Genomic DNA, 25,213 nt, shown 5'->3' with positions numbered 1-25,213 from the left:
TAAAGGTGGTCTCTAAAGAATGGAGTCTGGACGAGATAATCCCGTGATTGAAATGATAAACATCGAGCTAGGCAATCCGTATGCGATGACAGGTGTCACCCAAATCAACAAACCTAAGCCCCTACCCTCTTAAGTCACCTCTTAAGTCAAGTATGGATGGCTGGAGATCATTTCTAACCCGGACAAGTGAGTGAATGAATATATTTTTACGTCGCACCCAGCATCATTACAGCTACCTGGTGTCGGTCGGTAATTATTCGAGTCTGGACCAGAAGAGCTGCCGGTTTGACCTCTAGGCTACCCTATATCTCCTGACAAAAGACACCTGTGAAGAAATGATCATCTTTGTAACCCATGCTTGTCGTGAGAGGTGACTAACGGGGTCGGGAGGGTAGGCTAGCTGACTTGGTTGACACCTGTCATCGCATACCGATTGCCTAGCTCGATGCTCATGAATTCAATCATGTAATCGTATCCAATTTGTGTACATTGATGGTCATTGGAGTGTCTGGAACAGCCTCGGTTAATGTTTTACTGAAAGGTTGGATTCAGACGCTCATGCTGTTGATCATTGGATTGTCTGGTCCTGTTTCGATTAGTTACAGACCACCGCCATATAGTGCAGCGTAAAACTAAACTCACTCACTTGACCATAGAAACCTTTTAATGTCGAAGTAACACTTCCTCCATCCCCTAACTAGGAATATCAACAATTGTCACTCCTCGATAACTTATTTAACGAAACGCAAAAGGTGTTGGTAAGAATTTCGAAATTTAGAATTTAATTTAAATGGTAAATCCCTTGAGACCCATCCTTGGGCATATTAACCTAAACGGGTTTTTGAAAGAGATTTTCTAAGAGAAGTCTAACTGAGAAATATAAAAACACGACCTGTCATTTACTCCTCTGAGTATAAAGTAATTATCTTTACTGCACGTCAACGACCAATAAACCTTCTGTAGAATATAAGTTCTTGTGTCTTCCTTTAGAATATGACCATGCGGTAAAGTAAGTCCATCAGATGAGATTCCTTAGATCAATAATTTTAACACTTTGATAGGGACCACGGTACGCCGCAAAATTTACATTGACAAATTTGTTTCTTTTTTCACGTGATATTACAATCCGTAGTGAATGAGTTTACTTTTACGCCGCTGTTAGCAATATCCCCGCAGTGTCAAGGGGTGGGGGAGGGAGGATAACAGAAATGGGCTTCACACATTGTACCCATGTGCGAGGTCGGGTCTTCGGCGTGATGGGTATTATTTAAAAAAATGAAAATGGTTATATTAAAAAAATATGTGGGCTACAAAACAATAAAAACAAGCGTTTTCACTAAGGTGACATAATCCCCTGCCGCAAATTATCAAATCAAACTTAAACAGTAGTGAATGAAAGTGATGATCGTAGTTTAATAAAACTGAAGTTAATTAAAATGAAGTAAGAAATATTATCAAGACTCACTTTGACCTTGACGTGAATGTCGTGGTGTATGAAATATGCAAAAATAGTAACAAAGAAATTGCTTATCAAAATACAAGTCTATGAGGCAAATCCAGCGAACCGTTCTTGAGATATCTTGCTGACAACCAGACGTGCAACAAGCCTTTATTTCGTGTAAGACAGACAGGTTGCAAAGCTTTACATTTAGATATAAATATGGCTTGTCCAGGTTTCACAGCAAAAATCGTATGTAAGCCCGCTCTAATTTTTTAATAGTTGCTGCAATCAAAAAATGCGGGTTAACATGCTGACATCCTAAAACAGTCATCTTGACCTTGAATGTTATGTCAAAAATCACCAAAATTAAACTTGGTATCACATATGAAGAAAATCCAGTAAAGGATTATTGAGATATATCGCTGACAAGGGTAACACGTTAACGTCACCTTGTGACCTTGAAATGAAGGTCATACTGTGATATCAATGTATAAACTCTTAGCAAGGTTATGTCGCATGTCAATTTTCAACTTAGGAAATGTTTATCACTCTTTATCTCACACTTGCATAAATTGTTACGTAAATAACTCATCATCATGACGAATATTTATATTTATGTACATTTGTTAATATTGTATATTCTTTGCTCTTGTACCACCAGTGGTGGTTTTATGAGTGAGTGAGTAAGTTTAGTTTTACGCCGCACTCAGTAATATTCCAGTTACATGGCGGCGGTCGGTAAATAATCGAGTGTGGACAAGACAATCCAGTGATCAACAACATGAGCATCGATCTACACCTTTGGGAACCGATGACTTATGTCAACCACGTCAGCGAGCCTGACCACCCTATCCCGTTCGTCGCCACTAACGACAAGCATAGTCACCTTTTATGGCAAGCATGAGTTGCTGAAGGCCTATTCTAACCCGGACCTTCACGGGTGGGTGGTTTTACGAGAATAAAGAAGTTGAAGTTGAAGTTGATAGACCCAGCAACCAAATATGAAAAGAATCTAGTCAAATGTTTTTAAGGACGGACAGGGCCTAAATTTTATTCTATATTCCCCGCCGTTATATTCCCTGCTTCGCGCCAAACACGCTGCGGGGATAAATATTCATCTTCAAGCGCAAACACTCTCTGTTAAGGAAATGGAAGCACATTCGTTATGTCTGTGACATTATGGCGACTGTTTGGTAAACAACATCGTGAGTACAGTGAAAGGAAACGGAAAAGCAAGTTCACATCTGCCATACATCATATCTTCCACATTACTCACATACGGGTATAAATGTCAACACGGCAGTGCCTCCCGTCCCACAAACCAACGGCAATACGCGTTAACTGCATGTGCAAGCAGTGCTGCCTAATGTCCACGTACTATTCTCAACGTGGCAAATAAACGCGATTGGTACTGCACGTGCAAACCATGCGGGTCAATTTCCAAGTGTTAATTGTGGGGTCTGGTTCACTGCGGGAGTTACATCGAGGAGATCTAGTAATGCATGCAACCACGAATTTCCTGCCTTCTCACGGCGAACGTTGTACATTTGGTACAATTCGCTCTTCAGCTCTGGGGGCGGATGTCTTAAGTGATTCAACTGTTAACTGTATATACATTCATCCGCCTACTCGGGCACCGGCGATAGCGGTGAGAGGACAATTATCTTAGGAATGTCCAACCATTGATAATCAACGAAGCCGTTCTATTGCTAGAACGAATGTCACTTGGTGTTAGATTAGAATTGAGACGCTACTGTTTCCTGTATATCTGTAAATATATTCAAGATTGTGTCGTTTGAGCTTGCACCAATCTGCCCCGAATTTTTACATAACGAAAGTCGGCTCAGCATCAGTTTTGCCAAGCACGAGTTGTATCAGATCGTACTTGAGTAATTTTCATGAACCGGGAGCTTTTTAACGACCCGGGTCGTGCTGTCATTCTTGATTACCCCTGTGGGAATTCAAGAGAGAACAGAACTCCAGTGTATCCCTTACAGTCATGCTGCATTCGTGGTGGAGAGCATAGAACGTCGGTTCACAGTGAGGAAGATGGTGGCTTGATACCCGGCGGGGTCAAACCTAAACACGTATAAATTTGGTATTTATGTCCTTAACAGATGTTATTCTGTCTGACGATCGGTGTTAATGTCTTATAAAGGAATGAACCACTTAGAGTAGGAAACTGTGTATGAGTGGGATATCTCAGTGAGTTAGATCCATGACTGAGAGTGGTTTTACGCCGCTTTTAGGAACATTCGGTGGGGAGGGTAAAAGTGAAAATGCTGGCTGGTCACGTCGATAGGACGGATTCGATTCCCCACATGGAGGCAATGTGCGAATTCCGGAACCCCCGAAGTGATGTTCCTGGAATATTGCTAAAAGCGGCGTAAAACAAAACTTACACAATGGCAATTTCACCTCACCCATTTAACGCCATGTCACTTGTAGTAGTATCATGGCAAATGATGCCCCACACTATGTTCATCCCGCACACATTATCCTCCATTCCTTATTCTTTAACCACGTGACTACCCCACCTCCCCCTTATTCTTCATTTAGTTCACGTTTCCCTATCCTTATTCTTAATCCCACGTACAGTCGCTTCCGTACTCTTAATCCCACCCGTTTCCTTTCCTTTTTCTTCATCCCGATCGTTTCGCTTCCATATTCTTCATCCCACTCACGTTTCGCTTCCTTATTCTTCATCCCACTCACGGTCGTTTCCTTATTCTTCATCTTCACATTTCGCTTCCTCATTCTTAATCTCACTCACGTCTCGCTTCCCTACTCTTCATCTCGCCCGTATCGCTTCCTTATTCTTTATCCCGCCAAGTTCTCGTTCCATATTCTTCATCCTGCATGTGTTTCGCTTCAGTACTGGGAACAGCAATTGTTTGGTATAATTTAACATTGAAGTGTGGCCAAACAATAGATCTCAAGAGGATATGCATATTTACATAACAGTCGGATAGTGTTTAACTGGACCTTAGAACCATTCGTGTTCATCACCGTCAAAACAGTATTATTCACATCAGTTCCCCGAGGACACCTAGTCGCTCCAACGGAACACATCTACTGGTTAAAGGGCCCATTGTTTTTTATCATATCAGCGTTTGGGGAGCATCATATACCATTCTCCAAAATTAAAGCTATTATTTCATGTCCTTCCCTGCGTGAGTTTCCTCGCTAATAGTCCTGCCGATGCTAAACCTGCCACGATGACCTGTAGATCAAGGTACATAGCGATGAACAAATGCTGCCTGCAGCGTTAGCCTGTAACCTCCTTCATCTCTCGTATCTCCTCGAATTGTAAAACGAGAATCTCGTGAATGTGTGTAACCTCGGACCAGCCTGAGTTTGTTTATTAGACATTGGGGGTCGGACTGTACAGACTAACACACCGAACAGGAGTTAATATATTCCAGAAGCAAATACGCTCTCAAGACTTTCCAGACTTTTATACAATGGCCTAGTTGTCCTGCGTGAGGCATTCCCCTGGGTTCAACACTCAGATCCTGAAAAAATAACTGCGAGTTTTCAATTCTTCATGGCGGAAAAGACGTGCTTTACTCCCCAAGAGAACGAACACGAATATTACCGAATGTCGTAATATTGTAACATGATCTAGACTAACATATAATCTCTGAAGATCTATAATTTTGATCTTAAGGAATAAACCAATCTAAACTGAAAAGGAACCCCTTAGAAACCAGAGATCTGAACATGAGGAAATCTAGACTTGTTTCATTTAGGGTTTTAGCATTGCAAGGAGGGCAAGACTGTTGCGAAAATAATGTGGTTCAGGGACTGTTAGACAGACTATTGGTCTGAGTGTCTCGTCTTGTCTTGTTTCAGCGGAAAATGTAATCATTATGTAAAAAAGACTGTAATCAATTGTACTTTCCCGGAACTGGGCGAAAGACAACGAGTACTGACATATTTTCGGCGTCGTGAGTCTTTCGCAATAATCTTTTTATTTCCTTGTATGTTACCATTATCACGGGGGTCTGCAGGTAGCTGAAACTGGTTCGTCCGAACTTCAAACTGTGCCAGTGGGCTACATGTACAACGTGCTATAGATCACGCTGTGTAATTGTCGGGATATTGTTAACTCTGTACATAATTGAGTCTGGACCAGACAATCCAGTGATAAGTAGTGGTTAAGAGGAGATGTATTTCGCCTGCTGAGAGGCAATAGAACGCAAACGGTCTCGAGATTTCGTGTCCTATTTGTTAACGGAAACGATATCTGTATCTACAAGGTACCTCGTCATACCCTATGTGGCATGGTGGGCGAGCTGGCTAAAGCGCCTGGCTAGTGATCCAGCGAGCTTTAGGTGGCAGGATCGAACCCACCTGCGACCCGGTGTAAGAACTTTGGAGTCAGCTGTGTGTGCAAGACTCTTTCAGTGTTGTCACAACCCCCAGTGTGCAGTACTCGACCCCGTGTACTTAAAAGAATCCGTTAGTAGATGATAATATGGTGGCCACATGAACACATTCAAACATCTAGTTGCGGGTACAACGTGCTGTCAATTTGGACACACTGTTGTGACCATGTGTCCCAGTCGACCCAGCTGTCAATGGGTAGCTCTTAAGGATGGCAAAGCCACATCAACTCGGTGCGCCAAGCGGCTGCATGAGTTGTATGGTCCTCAGGTTGTTGAGATTGGGCGCCTTTGAGGAGGTCATCTGCGAGTGAGTGAGTTTAGTTTTACGCCGCACTCAGCAACATTCCAGCTATATGCCGGCGGTCTCCAAATAATCGAGTCTGGACCAGACAATCCAGTGACCAACAACATGAGCTTCGATCTGTGCAATTGGGAACCGATGACATGTGTCAACCATGTCAGCGAGCCTGACCACCCGATCCCGTTCGTCGCCTCTTACGACAAGCATAGTCGCCTTTTATGGCAAACATGGGTTACTGAAGGCCTATTGACCCGTGAAGGTCCCGGTGTAGAATAGGCCTTCAGCAACCCGTGCTTGCCATAAAAGGCGAATCAGCTTGTCGTAAGAGGCGACTAACGGGATCATGTGGTCAGAGTCGCTGCGCAGATCGATGCTCATGTTGTTGATCACTGGATTGTCTGGTCCAGACTCGATTATTTACAGACCGACGCCATATAGCTGTAATATTGCTGAGTGCGGCGTAAAACTAAACTCACTCACTGAAAGCCTATTCTACCCCGGGATCTTCACGGGTTGGAGGTCATCTGGATATAAAGGTAGATATATGGAAATATAATTCCCTGACACTGGACATATCCATGAAGACCCGGGTTAGAATTGATCTTCAGCAACCGGTGCCTGTCTTAAGAGGAGACTAATGGAACTGGTGGTCAGGTTCACTGATTTGACTGACACATGTCCTCGTACCCCAACTGCGCAGATCAATGCTCACTGGACTGTCTGGTCCACACCAGACACACCAGGCCATATGTTTTTCACAACTTCTTAAAAATCTCTGACTTCTTGGAGATAGCGCACTTCAGAGATTAATTACCCTTTTAGACTGAATATTTGGTGAAAACGGTCATTTCCGGAACTGATATGCCGATCTCCCAAAATGGAGGCTATGACTAAGTCTTGGACCAGTTCCTGTTCATGTACTTTGAATCACGTCAAAAAAATTTAGACAGCAATGTGCACGTGATACCGCCAGTCCATAACAGGTTATGTCTTGACAAGGCGGTATTTTAGTTTTTTTTGACGTTCAGGACACGTTGATAACTTTTCTTTGAACATCCCTTTACATTTCCAATTGTACACACTATATAACATTAGCATGATCACTATACCCTTCCTGGAATACCTTCTGTAAACACAGGTTCGACAATAAGGAATCTATTCACAACCAACACGGGGAAGATATTCTTAAATGAAAAGCCACGCTTGTTGTATGTTTCATTTGCATTTACAGTCAAAAAGGCCCGTGGAAAAACCAAGCACGTGCAGTGCTAATTTCAGTTCACGGGCTCTACGTGCAAAGCATGCTAAAGCCACTAAAGGTAATCTCCAAAGAGCATTTTTGCGAAATTCCGTTTCTATGGACCCGCAAATCTCATTACGTCTAGATTAAAAAGAGTCCCTTGACAGAAAACTGTACGCTCTCTCTGCCAATATATAAAAGACAAGAGAGTGTGGTGTAATGTATTTTACTTGCGAAAGGAACTGCTTGTAGGCTATGAGCTCAATTATGAAATCAACACATGTCGAGTCTTAGCAGGTTGTGTTGTAATAGCACTGGTTGACGTAAAGGTCGCGTTGATTGACCTTGGCTTAAACGGCTATTATGTTTCACAGGCGTGTTCATTTTGTAAACAAAGATTGTATACGGCTTATTTGTTTATGTTTAAATATAATTTATGAAAAAGAAGCAATGCCACGTACAGTGTTTTAAATCGTAAAAAATATTCAAGTGCTGGGAAGTTTAGATAATACTTATCTGATAGATTCGCTACGTAAAGCAATTAAGAGGTCTTTAAATGTGGATGTTAAAATATCATTGATAACACGAATATTTTATGTCGGAGTTAGTTACATTGAAGTTATTTTTTTTACAGGTAAATATGTTTTTGAACATAAGATGCATTTATGATAGTATCGCCAAGGAGCCGAGCACGAAATTATCATTAGTTCGGTACAAAGTTATTATCTACTTGAGAATATGCGGATGTTGTTTCAAGTTTAATTCGAAATAAATACACCTGTGCTGGTCTGTAAATCATTTAGCGTACTGGTTCAATTTACACAACCTTTCGCAAATGTAGGTCAGTCTTGAAAGGCAAGTGAGTGAGTGGGTGGGTGAATGAGTGAGTGAGTGAGTGAGAATGGTTTAACGACGCTTTAGTAATACTGCATTATCACGGCGGGTGACGCCAGAAATTAGTTCTATATGCTGCACCCATGTAGGGAATCAAACTCGGTTTTATCAGACGCTTTAACAACCAGATTATCCACCACCCTTATGTATGTGAGGGTAGCTGCAGACTGTCGCTGACAAAACACCACTTTTAAAAGTTGTTAACAACTCGTGATGCTGCAGGAGCATTGTTAAAAGCGACGTAAAGCCGAACCCACTCACTGACTTTAAAGCGCGATACCTTTACTGTTTTGGTACATGTAAAGATTGAAAACCATAGGATAAGGACGTTGTAAACGGGGTAACCGAGGGCGATTATGGGTGAAAGGGTTCGCTCGTCACGCCGAAGACCCGGGTTCGATTCCCCATATAAGTAACATTCTGGTGTTCCCCGCCGTGATATTCTTGAATGTTGCTATAAGCGGCGTAAAACAAAACTCACTCACTCCTTCACTATCAGTTGCAATCGAATGTGTTTCCTGTTTTTAAGTATAGGAGCTCAACATTCAGAAACAACACGTCATGCAACTTTCAAAAATGCCGTTACTGTCAGTTATTACGCATATTTAAGACGCAATATTGTGCATCCGGTGAGGTAACTGCTATTTCGTTGGACATCTGCTTCAGTCATATCCCTGTTATTCCGGACGACACATTGTCCGGATTAACGAGTGTCCGGAATAATGAATCATCTCTATCCAGCTATACCTTATTGTAGGCATTAGTAACGGCAGTTGTCCACATTGGAGAGTGTACGGAGTAATTTAGCTCAATGTATTTTTTTCTGCGCTGTCATTTCACGACAAAAACAACTAGGTTCCCCGTGTGATAAATAATTGTGCTTTTTAATCTGAAGACAAACTGCACCGGCCCGTACACAGATCAACAACGAGTTTGTCTTTCAACAAAAATTTGCAGTTGACAGATACCAAGGGAAACTTGGCTTATGCACAGATTGCAAAACCATTTAATGTCTTTACAATATCTCTTTTGTCTTTTTCTAACCCAAACACGTGGACACACGCATACCAGTAGATCCAAAATACATAGGCATTACTTTAGTTTTAAACCAAAAAGACTGATAAAAATATGCTCTTTGCGCCGATTCGAAAATACCCCGCTTCACCCTATAAAAACATTCTAATTGATTTCACATTTGGTGTTCGTTCTGTCTTCAGTCCCAAAGACACAGGCAATGATGCCGCTGCCAGTAAGTGCCAGACTTGTTAAGCAATTTATAATAAACCGACACCTGCTGAGGCAAGAGCATCTGCAATTTCTGCTTCGACACCTGATCACGTGACACGTTAACAAGCGATACGCACTTCCAATTTATCAAGAGCTACTCTGGGGAATTACAACAAGAATTAAGAAGAAAATACTGTTAGTATGTCTATTTTTTATGAACAGACTAAAATAGCTATAGCGTCGAAACGCTGGCTCTCTCGTGGTATGCGTTGCTATTCAATCATGCAGCGAGGGTTGAATAATGGCTGATAGCTGGGTCGTGTTACCCACTATTCGATTTCTGAGAGTGAGTGAGTTTAGTTTTACGCCGCACTCAGCAATATTCCAGCTATATGGCAGCGGTCTGTAAACAATCGAATCTGGACCAGGCAATCCTGGGATCAACAGCATTAACATCAATCTACCCAGTCGATGGAATGTGTCAACCAAATCAGCGAGCCTGACCACCCGCATCTTACGACAAGCATGGGTTTCTGAGGATCAGTTCTAACCCTGATCTTCATGGGTTCCGACTGTCATTGGGCTTTGTTTTCTTGGGTCCGGAGGGTGAGTGAGACCCTCAGACCTGCAGAGACTCTACAATCACATTATCGACAACAGCATGGCCGCTGATGAAACATTATAGGCGCTGGACATTGAACACGAACTCGTGCACGTCAAACACCATTCTTTATCTCTTGGCGACCCATTCGGTAGCTACAAAAGAGAGGTGATAAATTTCGTATTTTATCGCGTTTTCAGAACAATATGTAATAACCCCGCCATGATGTATTTTAACAAATGTAATTTGGGCTGTTGTAGACTTAAAGAAGTTTTGCTCCCTCTTTTTTGTATCACAGTAAATGTCAAATGAAATGGTTTGTTGGTTGACTGTTGTTTAACTCCGCAGCTATGACCTGTAACCAATGGATTTTGAACCAAACAAGTCAGTGATCAGCAACATCGGCATCGATCTACACAAATAGGATACATGTATCAACCAAGTCAGCGAGCCTAGTCACCTGATAACTTTGTCTGACTAAGACTGACACAATATGCACTTTATCTAGTAACGTCAATTACATATACACCTACCAGTTCCATATCGGGTTTCTCAAGACCACTTCAGCATAAGTCGTTAAGCAGTTCAACATGTGTGTATTCCACTCGTGCTGCTTAATGCTTCAAGGATGGGCCATGATGTCACATGAGCAAAAACATGTGTCTTGCACATGTGCATGTTCTCAGCAGTGGAGTAGCTTAGTGGTTAAAGCGTTCGCCATAGTCTCCGAATCGATTCCCCACGTGGGACAGGTTCATGGAAATGGGCTTATGAAACTGGATGACTGACAAAGACCATTGAAAAAACATCCGTGGTATATCTGTTCTTGTCCTTGGTGTGGAATGTCCTTTTCAAATGGACGAAATTCGCGATTCACAGTCACTGGATTGTCTGATTGCTCCTGGTTACTTGAAGGCATTGTTTACCCGAAGAGTGAATGGGCGGGTATGACTTAGGGTTTATTGTCTTAAATTAGTAACATTCCAGAAATATCAAGGAGGGGGAACCCGGAATCGAACCCGGCGTGACGAGCGCACCACAGGGCAACCCCGTGTATCTGTTTACTTTGAGAAGAATGATACACGTGTACATTGTACCATACACTGCTCCAGTGTATGGTACAATGACTGTCCAAAAGTATTTTTCGATAAAGGGTTAGACAACTAACACTCTCTCTGTACATGTCTGTCTTACTCTTTCCCTGTATCGCTGCTGCTCCCTCCCCCTCTCTTCTGCTTACTTCCCTCACCATTCATCCCTCCTACCCTACCCCTTCCTCTATCCCGTCACCCCTCCTACCCCTTCCCTTCCTCTATCTCGTCATACCCTCTATCTTGTCACCTCTCAGACCCTATCCCTTCCACTATCTCGTCACCCCTCCTATCTTCTGCCTTCCTGAATTTCGTCATCCCTTCTACCCCCTCCCCTCCTCTATCTCGTCTTCTCTCCTACCCCTTTCTCTATCTCGTCAACCCTCCTACCCTCTCCCTTAATCTATCTCGTCATCCTTCCTACCCTCTCCTTCCTCTATCTCATCATCCCTCCTACCCTCTCCCTTCATGTATTTCGTCAACCCTCCTACCCTCTCCCTTCCTCTATCCCGTCAACCCTCCTACCCTCTCCTTCCTCTATCTCATCATCCCTCCTACCCTCTCCTTCCTCTATCTCATCATCCCTCCTACCCTCTCCTTCCTCTATCTCATCCTCCCTCCTACTCTCTCCCTTCATGTATCTCGTCAACCCTCCTACCCTCTCCTTCCTCTATCTCATCATCCCTCCTACCCTCTCCCTTCATGTATTTCGTCATCCTTCCTACCCTCTCCCTTCCTCTATCTTGTCTTCTCTCCTACCCCTTTCTCTATCTCGTCAACCCTCCTACCCTCTCCCTTCCTCTATCTCGTCATCCCTCCTACCCTCTCCTTCCTCTATCTCATCAACCCTCCTACCCTCTCCTTCCTCTATCTCATCATCCCTCCTACCCTCTCCCTTCATGTATCTCGTCAACCCTCCTACCCTCTCCTTCCTCTATCTCATCATCCCTCCTACCCTCTCTTTCCCCTATCTCATCATCCCTCCTACCCTCTCCCTTCATGTATTTCGTCATCCCTCCTACCCCCTCCCTTCCTCTATCTCGTCTTCTCTCCTACCCCTTTCTCTATCTCGTCAACCCTCCTACACTCTCCCTTCCTCTATCTCGTCATCTTTCCTACCCTCTCCTTCCTCTATCTCATCATCCCTCCAACACTCTCCTTCCTCTATCTCATCATCCCTCCTACCCTCTCCCTTCATGTATCTCGTCATCCCTCCTACCCTCTCTTTCCTCTATCTCATCATCCCTCCTACCCTCTCCCTTCATGTATTTCGTCATCCCTCCTACCCCCTCCCTTCCTCTATCTCGTCTTCTCTCCTACCCCTTTCTCTATCTCGTCAACCCTCCTACCCTCTCCCTTCCTCTATCTCGTCATCTTTCCTACCCTCTCCTTCCTCTATCTCATCATCCCTCCTACACTCTCCTTCCTCTATCTCATCATCCCTCCTACCCTCTCCCTTCATGTATCTCGTCATCCTTCCTACCCTCTCTTTCCTCTATCTCGTCTTCTCTCCTACCCCTTTCTCTATCTCGTCAACCCTCCTACCCTCTCCCTTCCTCTATCTCGTCATCTTTCCTACCCTCTCCTTCCTCTATCTCATCATCCCTCCTACACTCTCCTTCCTCTATCTCATCATCCCTCCTACCATTTCCCTTCATGTATCTCGTCATCCTTCCTACCCTCTCTTTCCTCTATCTCGTCTTCTCTCCTACCCCTTTCTCTATCTCGTCAACCCTCCTACCCTCTCCCTTCCTCTATCTCGTCATCTTTCCTACCCTCTCCTTCCTCTATCTCATCATCCTTCCTACCCTCTCCTTCCTCTATCTCATCATCCCTCCTACCCTCTCCCTTCATGTATCTCGTCAACCCTCCTACCCTCTCCCTTCCTCTATCTCGTCATCCTTCCTACCCTCTCATTCCTCTATCTCGTCTTCTCTCCTATCCGTTTCTCTATAATACGTTTTACAACCAGCCAACCAAACAACCAACCAAACAGCCAGCCAGCCAGCCAAACACGACGAGTGTCTACAACTCAGCTACATCCACTGACAACCTCTTTAACATACATCAATATACATGTACATATTAACATGATTTATAATCGGTATCTCCCATACCCATTTAGTATCATCAGTTGGAGGTTGTTAAGGGACGTTAACTGTTTTATGGTCAGGAATATGTATCTGTTTGGCGATAAAGACACCCCCACGTGCAATAAACACAAACAGTTATCGCGAATATGTGATATATCGCATCATCTACATGTATGTCGGAATAAAGATGTCTTGAAAATGAAGTTTTCGCTGTTAAATGCGAAATAAATAACAGATATGGAACGGTTGTGATCATGTCTATCATTAACAAGACGTTCTGAGTATGGTGTTCAAATATTGCGTGAATATTCAAAAAGCTGCTACGGGAAATAGCAATTTCGGATAATGACACATGATATCGGGAGAAATTTGTATAAATTGTTTTAATTCATGAACTATGAGGAGACGTACAATTTAGCGTGTTTTTGGAAGCATCTTTGGAGGTAACTATAGAATCTCAAGCCTCGCTTTAATAACTCGAGGTGATATATTCGACACTCGGGTGAGATTCTATTTATCATCCAGTATCATACTTAATTTATCGTTCAAAGAGAAACTGAAAACGTAACGTCACCTGTGATAAGTTCATCTGACTTGCGTATGAATACATCCAAGTGAACAAAGTGCTGTTAAAACAAATCATGAACAAAAATAACTCATTCGACCTCAAAGAAGACACATCTTTGTTTACAGCTAACAAACATCAAAAATAGTCAGAAAATACTGACCAATCAGCATTAACTAAAACTTTACAAAGACAATATCTCGAAGGTGCTAAAAGCAATATGTCGTCTGGAAACCAGTAACGAATGATAACGAAAATAACAGCGTTATACACGCCCCTCGTGAAAGTCATGTGTATACGCCTAATAAATAATCTATGGCTGGTGGGTATTGCAGTACACGCTTAAATTGTTAACGTACATTAGTGCATCGCCCGACTGTATATTTACGGACTTATCTTTGTAACATATGGGGCGATGGGATAGCCTTGTGGTAAAATGCGTTCGCTCGTCACACCGAAGACCAGGGTTCGATTCCCTACATGGGTACAATGTGTAAGGTCCATTTGTGGTGTCCCCTGCTGGAATAATGCTAAAAGCGACGTAAAACTAAACTCACTCACTTTGCAACAAAGAAAATATTGTCGTATTATTATTATATATATATATATAGGTAAGTTCGTTTGGAAGGTTGGTTCGTCGTTGAAATCCCATTCTGCCCATTAACATTCATCGGTGTCTTCAGGCATGACGTCAGAAGAGAAAACACGATCGATCCTTTAGTCGATGTTTGAAGTGTAACATTTTACAACACACGCAATTGCTATGCTGTAATAATTCAGACTGTTGAGACTTTTCGAATTTCTAGAATTTAGTCAGAATGGTACCGCAAATAGCACCTACTTTAACCCAGTTTAACTAGCTCCATCAAGCGTTTGACAAAACCCGTTAGCTGAGAGTAATTCCATTTCTTTCTAAACTGTCATCCTATCTCGGTTCCTGGTCTAATAGACGAATTGAGATTCAATTATCCTTGCTGCCTTTGTAATTCCGATTCCACACTTGTTAAAAAATGGAAATGTATGAGATCTATTTTTCACGGAGACCGAACTGCGACCTTCCTTCAAAGACAAACGCGCGTTTGTGAAATATGTGTGTGGCATCGCGTATCATTTACCTACGCGAACGCGTATTAAATCTACAAATACCAGTTTTCTTCAGCGTTGAAAAAACAGGTCAAATGATGTATAACGGGACTTAACAGCGAAACCACGAACTTCCAGACTCGCACGCAGGGCTCGTGCCTCGAACCGTGCGCATCTTTATCAGTTAACAAGACGCGCTTGAATCTGGGGACGTTTTCATCAAGACGTGTTACGATGAAGCTTGGTTTTAGGAATTTAGACTTCTGCTGAGTTGTGTTTGGCGGCTTTACGCAGTATGTTTTAAATAATAATAATAAAAAAAGAAAAACACAAAAACAAACAAACCGGGCAACACCAGCATCGGACTGATCACATCGTACTTGGTGATCATATGCGGAATCGAATTTGGGTTGCTGTATGAATAATACCGTAATGAGCCCAGATCTAAACCACTATGCAAATGTTTAATATATAGTTTTAATTCATGAAATGAGTGGGTTTAGTACTACGCCACCCTTAGTAATATTCCAACATCACGACGGCGGACACTAAAAACGGACTTCACACATCGAACACATATGGGGGATCGAACCCGTGACATCGGTGTCACGAGCTAACGCTTCAACCACTAGGCTACGATACTGCACGATGGTTAACATGACACGCATATAACAGTGAGTGAGTGAGTTTAGTTTTACGCCGCACTCAGCAATATTCCAGCTATATGGCGGCGGTCTGTACCAGACAATCCAGTGATCAACAACATGAGCATCGATCTGCGTAATTGGGAACCGATGACATGTGTCAACCAAGTCAGCGAGCCTGACCATCCGATCCCGTTAGTCGCCTCTTACGACAAGCATAGTCGCCTTTTATGGCAAGCATGGGTTGCTGAAGGCTTATTCTACCCCGGGACCTTCGCATATAACAGACTCACATGGGGTGTTTGAGTTCACATGAGGCCTGTGTTCGCGTGCAAGTATGCGTGCGCACATGTTTGACAGTGTCCGGTGCACGTCGTGAGTGTTTGAATGTGCCCCCCCCCCCCCCCCACCCCCTCTCTCTCTCTCTCTAGCTGTCGCTCTGTGCGTGCGTGCGTGCGTGTCCGCCGCGTGTGTGAAAATCCGATCTGAAGTCAATATCCATTCAATATCTTAGACTACAACGGTCTCCATTTCACAACAGTAACACAACCTCCGGCATGCAATTCGATTACTGCTAAGTAGCGTGTACAACGACAACAAACGAAAAAACCAAGCCAAACAAATGCAACATGTAATAATGCCTCAAATTACCCCAAACAAACAAACATACAAAATGCAACAAAAATGTAATTTCAGACACCGTTTCAAAATGCTGTTCCCAGACGCTTTCGTACAATGGAAACACACCAGAGAAGAGAAAAAAAATATATGTCGGATTTTTCCGATCGCTGTTTAAATTAAGACGCGAAGCAAAGGCTGCATCCAGTCTATCTTGATCCCAATCCGGCATTTCCGGTGAAAGACTATACCACTCGATCTTCAGACCCCCTGACAGGTAGATTATGATCCCTATTACTCACCTACTTTGGTGAAGGCCTGTTGAAGATAACATTTCTCGGTTGGTCTTATCTCTCAACAGTGTTCGGTTCGTAAGTCAGGGAGAGATCGTGTGTTGGAGCGAACTGTTCCCCTGTGCGGAGCTTCCCCCAGCTTCATACGTCGATATTATTGTATTAACTGAGAAACATGGGTTTGATAATAAGAAATTATGTTCACCCGTACTTATTTTTGATTGTACTCATCTTATCGTCTCCCCTGTGGTTGTAGATTGTTGAAAGAATCGGAAGATAGTTTTGGTGCTCATATGCCCCGTGAGATTAGTATTGACGTTGGGTCTCTAGAGGAATGTTCTTCCCAATGCGTACTTTGAGAGACGAATAACAGCACTGGTTAACATTATATATGCAAATACCGTTTGAACATTTTGGAAAAGTTACAATTTTGACATTTAGACAAAATTAAATTATAATTTACTGACACAAAATGTGCAAATGATCGATTTACACATTTTATGAAGACTTGTTTTCGTTACATGATTTAATTTAAGTGACAGGTCAGGTTTAGTGGTATAGTTCACAGAACTCAGTAATTCACTGGGGCACCCCAGCTACGGTCCACACACAGTAATGTATAGATCTTAAATACATACAACCATCCTCTGGAGATTTCAGAGCACTCTACAACTTTTATACGCTGAACTAAAAGATATTTTCGCCATTTTATGTTCAAGTTCCAAACCATTAAGTTTGGCGCACATTTTGTAAGTGTTAAAACAGTTCCACAAGCTTTTTATAGCCTCCACCGAAAACGGCCCATTCACTATTCCAATCACTTGGTTAAGGACCCAAAGACGACCAACGATAGTGTTTTGTGTGCTGATTATTAGATTCAAAGGTAAATAAATAAATAAATAAATAAATAAATAAATAAATAAATAAATAAATAAATAAATAAATAAATAAATAAATAAATAAATAAATGTCAGTGTATCCCTAATAAAGATGCTCATGCCTTGAGCTCAGGACTGTCTGGTCCAGACTCGATTATCTGCAGACCGCTGTCGTATAGCTTTTCAAGAAAAATGTCCAAACAAACGATTAACAGAAAAAACTAGTCTTGTACAAACAGCCACACACATGTTAACGCGCCCTCAAAACCCGTTTCTCCTAACCCCAACGGTTTGCTCCCATTAAGTCGAGGTTCTATCCCGTCATGTCTTTCGCGTCTTTTTTACAACGATTTTACTGTGAAAACATGTAGCTATTAACGACAAGATTATTCCTTGCCTGCAGTGTTACAACTGTAAATATAATGAATGAAACAAAGCCATTATACGACAACAGCTGTTGACTTTGATAGGACTTTTACGTCAGCGGTCCGTAACATGTTAACAAAAATAACGTCACTTGATGCCATTTTAAGTTTTATATAATGACTAATATCTTGTAAATATTTTCACCCTGTTCACCACCCTTGGCTGTTGCACAGCGCGGCACGTAATGTAGGTTTAATGTTGAAATGTTGGATGAGCAACTTGATTTATGTGGCAAAAACCAAATATACAAACAAGCTGTGGCTTGCTTTCGTGCTTTTTTTCTTTTCTGCCATTATTGTATATATTTCCATTTTCACGTCACAACATACAGATTATGCTGAATCGATTACTGGCTTATTAATAACAGCTAATAATACTTCGGCTGCGGGGTTGGAAAAAAACTCACTACAGAGCTTTGAAAGTACATCGGTGGCAGTGAAGTAGGCTAGTTGTTAAAGCGTTTGCTCGTCACGCCGAAGACCCGGGTTCGATCCCCCGCATGGGTAAGTCCCGTTTCTGGTGTTCCCTGTTGTGATATTGCTGGAATATTGCTAAATGCGGCGTAAAACCCAACGCACTCACTCACTCTAGAGTTCATCTTGGATCCCCGGATAATATTTGAATCAATCGGCACATCTCGGCTCTTCCCGCATACGCCTCTTCCGTTAGATCAACTTCCAGTTAGAGGGTGGCGGTGGGATAGCCTTGAGGTTAAAGCGTTCACTCGTCAGGTCGAAGACAGTGGTAAAGACAGTCCTAACATTTGTGAAGCCTGTTTCAGATGTCCCCCGACCTGGTATTGCTGAAACATTGCTAACAGCGACGTAAAACTAAATTCACTCACTAATTCATTCTAGTTAGGCGCCTCGCGACAAGCAGTTGTTGACAATTTCTTCGCCTTTTCCTCAGCTGGCTGCTGCTCGTAAACGTTCTCGCACACCGTCACACAGTCCCACAACATTATTTCGTCTAGCCCTCCCTGCCATGCTGAATCTCTCCCTGAGATAGTAAAGCCCTCACTGCGATGCTGAAGCTCTCCCTGAGATAGTAAAGCCCTCTCTGCGATGCTGAAGCTCTCCTTGAGACAATAAAGCCCTCACTGCGATGCTAAAGCTCTCCCTGCAATGCCAAGCTCTCCCTGCGATATTAAAACATTCGCTCCAATGCCACGCTCTCCTTACGATGCTGAAACCCTGCTTGCAATGCCAAAGTTCCCCATATCCAGAGACTACGCTTTTGTCTAGCTATCACTACACATTTGGCTTTACATTTCCACCACTGTCTCTTGGAAGATGAGGGATTATTCCACTACTGTATCACAAAGAGCAGCTGACGACGGCGGTGTTGTCAACAACATCAATCACGTTTGAAGGGATGATGTAAATGCGCTGTAACGGCTAATTCTTTTTACATCGTTCAACGAAAAAGCCGCGGTCGGCTTCAGTTGTGATGCATCGAAATAGCCACAAACGTTTCCACAAAAGATGAGGAGTCATTTGAGATGTGTCGGGAGAGTACGCAGAGAATCACGTAAATCAAAGATGGCCGTCAAGGACAACCCTAGACTTGCGCACGTCTCTAAAGTAATAAATTAGAATTTAAAAAATTCTAATACAATATGAATAATCACATCACATTGTCTCTCCAAGGTTCAGGTTATAGTTGGTCTTGTTGGCATTTTCACTAACGTAGAAATTTTATGAAAATGGACACCCGTGAAGGTACAGGTTAGACAATAGGTCTTCACTAACCCATGCTTGTCGTAAGAGGCGGATAATGGAATCGGGTGGTCAGGCTCGCTGACGTCATTGACGAAGTCATCGTATTCCAAATGCGTGGATTGGTGCTGATGCTGTTGATCATCTGATTTTCTGGTCCAGACAATTATTACAGACTGCAGCGATATCGCTGGAATACTGCTGAGTGCGGCATTAACAACAAACAAACAAACAGTGATCACTGTTGCAGTTAATAAATTAATAATACCCGGACAGGTGTTGATCAGCCAAGCCTCTAACAAACTGGCGACCTAGACTTGCCTCTTTACAGGGTAGAGTCACTAGACATCCACAGGCTTAGCACTCAGTACAACATTGGAGCCAGGCTAGGTTATCCTTTTCGTATCAAGATAAAATGTACTTGGGATAAGAAACACATCGCTGTCTATAAACAGATGCGTTGACAGGGCAGAGTATGATAACGGAACATTTCGGCTCACAAACTCTTCATAATTAAAGAAGAAAAAGCACATTTTAGACCAATTACGTTTATCAGTTCTGTTTATTTACTAGATTAACAATTTATGTTTATCAACACTTGCAAGTTTCTCGTAAAAAAACAGACATAAAAATACTAATTTCACATTTGTATCAGAAAGTATTTGAATGTTATTTGAGAATGGTATGCAAATAAGGTGGTAAATTGTGTAGGTATCACATGTTTGATGAGAGACACGGCATTTATGAGCATGTTAATCCTTTAATTCTTCATCTGTTGAATACAGTGGTTGACATCAATAGTTTTTCCCATTTTCAGAGAGTCTCTTCACATATATTTTTATTTAAAAAATAGGAGTGATTTTCCGTTGTGTTTGTTAAAACAAGACGAAGAAAGATTCATTACAAACATATTTCTAGTTACAGACATGTTCGAAGTTGGATACTTTCATCCGAGGTAACATCTTTGCTAACTTAAGTCTTCAGATAAAGTGTCCGTCAAAATAGAAAAAAATATTCCAGTGATTGATTGTGATTAAAAAAAATGGAAAAAAAAATTGCAAACCAAAAATGGCTACTCTGTCATAGCGGTGCCACGTGTTGAATCAATAATGAGAAATTCTTCTTGACGGTTTGGGGGATTTATCACCTAGGATGTGATGATCCCTCACAGTGGGTCTTGTGATAAACCCCCAGCTCGCCCCAGGGACGCAGGTGCTCCACAGTGAACAAGCTACTAGTAACAAGTGAGTGCAACTAATACTCTAGACATACGTTTAATCTCTGAATATATATCACATTGATAGTACCAAATAAATTTAATTTGAAAAAAGAGCCCCAATGACATGGGGGGATTCAATAGCTGATTAAATCCAGACTTGCTTCATTTAGCGCTATCGCATTGCAAAGAGGGATATGCAGAATGGAAAGTAACGTAGTTCTGGGACTGGCTAATAACACTGCATCTGTTGGGGAATCGAACCCGGAACCTATGAGTAACAAACGTACGCATTAACCATAAGGTGTCTATGGAGAGGGACCGACACGGTAGCAAGCATAACAAGCATGACAAGCATAAAGAAATTACATTAACTTATAGTTAGGCGGGCAGGGACTGCAGCCAGTGGTTAAAGCCTTAGTTCGTCACGCTGAAGATCCGGGTTTGATCCCTCGCAAATGTGCATCGTGTAAAGAAAGTTTCTTGCGTCTCCTGTCCTGAGAAAGACTACCAATACCCCAATAATCTACATTCTACCATGACTTCAGTAAATACTGGATTGTGATTGGTTAATCAAAGTCATCCAGAGGTATATAATCACGTTATATACCTCTGATTTTCAAACACGTTAAGTATTTGTTTAAAATCTGAATAGCACGGTAATGGTAGAATGGAGATAAACGTATTGTGTTGGAAAATCAGCGGTATATAACAAAATTATGATAGCTCTAAATTTTGTATTTAAAACCTCACGCTACGCGCTAGCTATTATAATTTCGTCATATACCTCTGATGTCCCATAACAGTATGTTTATCTCCTAAATAGGTGCAACGCTATGATATATCAGGCTGAGTTGAGATAGCAGCAGTTGCCAGAGTAGAGAAATGTAGAAGACTCCAGATACGGTCACACACACGGGAAACAATCGAAAAACAATCACTGATCAACAGAGATGTAATGATGCATTGAACTATGTATAGATTGCAACTACTGAGTCTCCGAGAGCACTTGACAGAATGTGTGAGTATCGATAGTTTTGTAATTGATTTCCGTTGATAGATGCAGATAGAGTTATCCGCCCTACTGTTGTTTTAACTGTTCGCTGGATCTGGATTTCAAGTTTCTTGTCACTTATGAAAAGAGATTTACTTAACTTCAACTAGTATTTCATATAAGCTATACTGTCACAGCTGTGTTGCTGTACTCGTTTGTAAACACATCATCCTCAACCCATTTAAGGGGAGTGAAATATTCTTCTACATTCCACGTGCATGTTACTCGACGTCAAACTCACAACTCTTTCCCAAACTGGAGATTTCTGCCTTTTCACATCATAAAAAACGGAAAAGTAACATACTTTACCGAACAAAACCCATGTACTGGTAAGAAACACACATGACGGGTTGATATATCCGTCACAATACATTAATTTGGGAATGACTTAAAAGGAGACAATTCAAGGAGAAAACAAAAGACTATTGCAATAGCATGTTGCTAAAGAGTAAAGACTATCGCTATCGCAATAGTTGTTTTCCCCTCAGTGGTCACCGGTACTGACCCAGCAGTGACTGGACCAGGGTCCCGTTACAGAAAGCGTTTCTATCCTTACGACGTGTCGAAACTATATAATTTACCATCGGCTTACGAATATCGTAGCGCCATGAATACTTTGTAGATTGGGTCCTAGGGGGTGCTTTCTCCACTTTCAAGGGTTGTTTGACTAAATTATCTAAGAGAGTTTTTAAAAATAATATCTACCTACAATTCTACGGCTATGTATTTGACGCACCATAAAGGAAAGTAATAAACAACTGAGAAACACACCCACAAACAAACAAAAGCAAACAAAAAACCCTTAAGAAAATAAATAAATAAAAAAACTCATCCACACCCAAAACATGTAAGTGGTGAGAAATTCACATGTATGTGTAAAAAATCGGAGTTCCTTCAGCTCTGGTGCCTAAAAAAACCCAATATCTGACAGTGAAAAATGAACCCATGTCAGACGGACTCTCGTAGTGCTGTACTGACATCTCCACATATGTTTTGTGAAAGAAAACTGATTTGTCGTTCTAAAGTGGTTTTTTTATTGAATCGGCGTTGAACATTTCAACCCGTCACGTATTTCACAGGTCGTTACTCTTCACCGACAAATGGCATATATTTACAGTGGATAAGAGTGTATGGTTTTACGCTTTCAAGCTCGAACTTTAGGGGATATTTAAGGGGCTTTGGGGTAGCCCCGCAGATAAAACATTCGCTCATCATTACGAACGCCTGAGTTCAATTTCCCACATGGGTGCAATGTCCCCCCGACTGTGATATTGCAGGAAGACTGCCAAAAGCGGCGTTCAAATATAATCACCCACTAATATATAGTACTACGATATAAACGAGTACATGGAGTTAAGTGTCGTCCCGACATTCATCGTCTCAAACTATTTACTGAATTTTGCATCACCTTGCAATTTTGTATGTAGCTGCATTTTGTACCACAGATCTCACCAACACCAGTCTCACTAAAAACTAGTGGCCAGTTACCCTTCCTGGTACCCACTATAGAACCGCGAATACGGTACTTTGTGTACCGTTAGAACAACTCTCAGTCTCTGAGAAAATATATATTTTAGCTGGAAGTAAAAAATATCTCCTTTCCAAAGGAAAAGAAGCCCCAGAGGCTAGTCTGTCATACAAACTCTGAAACAAACATCCCTAGTATGGTGAGCTACCGTCAGCTGTTGGTGGTATATTGCCCGTATTTCATCTCGTCTTGTCCAAATAGTGATATTGGTTTTACCCTTCCACGCTAATTTTAAATTGTAACTGTGATATTCTAGTTGTTTTACATTTACATAGTTTTTATGATATACATATATTTCATTTCAGCTCAACTCACTCACTCACTCACTAAAACAAACATGTCCATGAAAGCCCACGCAAACCTAGAAAATGTGACAAGTCCAGATTTCCACAAAGTCTCAGGGATCCTTTTCGATAAAGTTTCGTTTTTAATATGAGCTTGGTATCTGTAAAATATGTTCATTTCAGAGACTAGTTATTGGTCTACCCAAAGACATGAGAGATTCAGATCCCGAGGAAATTCGACGCTTGCTTCAAAGAAAGGACTTGGGGATCAAAGAAAGGGATGGACGAAATGGAAAAGTGTGGTTTACGGACTAAGACAAACAGTGTGCACATATTTTCCATATCTATATGTGATTCAAAGCACGCTGATCACATGTTAGACCAGCATAAACACGAGGACGAGAGCCGTGGCGTCTATGCGCGCACTACTCCGCTCTAAAGCCTGACCTGATGGGATTTCTGGAAGAATAGGTCCCATCACATTGACATTTAGTCCCAGAAATAAGATTATACTGTTTAAAAATGTATATCTACAAGGAAAGACAACAATCCTAAAGGAACCCAGAACAATTTATATGTTCCACTAAGAGTGTCAATTCTGCCTGGAAGCGACGTTAACTGAACACGCTCAACCATTCAAAACTGGAGCTTTTAAATTCGATCTCTAGGGTCTAGGAGACCGATAAAGGTCTAGTGATGTTATACCTCGTGCTTACCTTGGAGCCAAACATAAATGGAGTGTTCATATATATTGGGGGTGGTATCAAGAGTCGTTCATGTTGCTATTTCATCACATGTTTTATAGGTCGCATTTTGTCGGATCAATTTGGGTATGGTAAATCTAACAATTCCTGTTTCAGTTTCTTTGCTTGTCTGTGTTTTAAGGTCGTGCTATGCAATAGTCTACCTATAGTGTGAAACAGTCATGGAGTATGGACCAGACAACCCAGATGTCAACCTCATGAACATCGATCTACACAACTGCGATACGATGACATGTAGCAACCAAGTCAGCGAGCCTGACCACCTGATCCAGCTAGTCGCCTCTTACAAGCATGGGTTACTGAAGACCTATACTCTAATGAAATGACATGATCACTGCCATATAATTGAAATATTGTTGAGTATAGCGTTATCCAACCAACCAACCAACCAAACTCTGACGTTCGCTCTACCTCCACAATCCCTTGCTTAGCTTTGACGTAAAATGAATAAACCACGTATGTTCATTCAATAATGCATTTTATATGGATATCGTATTTACGTATTTGTATTCCGCGACAGGTTTCTTCCCATGAATTGTTTGAAAAAACTTCAGTTTTCGTCGCTATATTCTGCCTATTTGTTTATTTTGAACGTCAAATTACATCATAAATGAAGTTGTTGCTTCGAAAAGCTTTGGTAACTATTTCTTTGGTGTACATATACGAACCATCTCTCTCAGGCTGCAAACTTCAGATCCCACAATCCGCATACGTATTTTGTTGCTTAGGACCCATAAAATTACATTTTTGAACATGTTCTGTATAACATCAATAATAAATATACAAAGTCTGTAGACACTTTCTATTCTAGGTACACTGAGTAATTGTATCCGCCGGATACATCTGACATTCTATCAACTTGA

The 25,213-nt window shown here is 41.8% G+C and overlaps 2 protein-coding genes across 2 annotated transcripts in view; both read right to left on the bottom strand.

Annotated features, from left to right (window-relative positions):
• The window catches only part of LOC137256236 (integrin alpha-4-like), a 101,322-nt gene that overhangs the window by 38,364 nt on the left and 37,745 nt on the right, over window positions 1-25,213 (bottom strand). The gene's annotated exons all lie outside the window — the stretch shown is intronic.
• Window positions 11,652-12,199, bottom strand: LOC137256391 (high mobility group nucleosome-binding domain-containing protein 5-like). The gene is made up of 2 exons (XM_067794236.1): window positions 12,075-12,199; window positions 11,652-11,854 (listed from the first exon to the last, which is right to left on the bottom strand). The coding sequence occupies exons 1-2, from the start codon at window positions 12,197-12,199 to the stop codon at window positions 11,674-11,676; spliced, it is 306 nt and encodes a 101-aa protein (XP_067650337.1). The 3' UTR covers window positions 11,652-11,673.

Source organism: Haliotis asinina, chromosome 11 (assembly GCF_037392515.1).
Source record: "Haliotis asinina isolate JCU_RB_2024 chromosome 11, JCU_Hal_asi_v2, whole genome shotgun sequence".
In the NCBI taxonomy this organism is placed as follows: Eukaryota; Metazoa; Mollusca; class Gastropoda; order Lepetellida; family Haliotidae; genus Haliotis; species Haliotis asinina.
This window is presented reverse-complemented; position numbering and strand designations above follow the sequence as displayed.

Bases quoted from the DNA above. Each gene is read 5' to 3' on its own strand.
- LOC137256391 (XM_067794236.1), bottom strand. From the start codon at position 12,199: ATGACGAAATACATGAAGGGAGAGGGTAGGAGGGATGATGAGATAGGG. The intron at 11,855-12,074 runs GTAGGAGGGATG...GATGAGATAGAG, and splicing joins GAGATACATGAAGGGAGAGG to GAAGGAGAGGGTAGGAGGGT.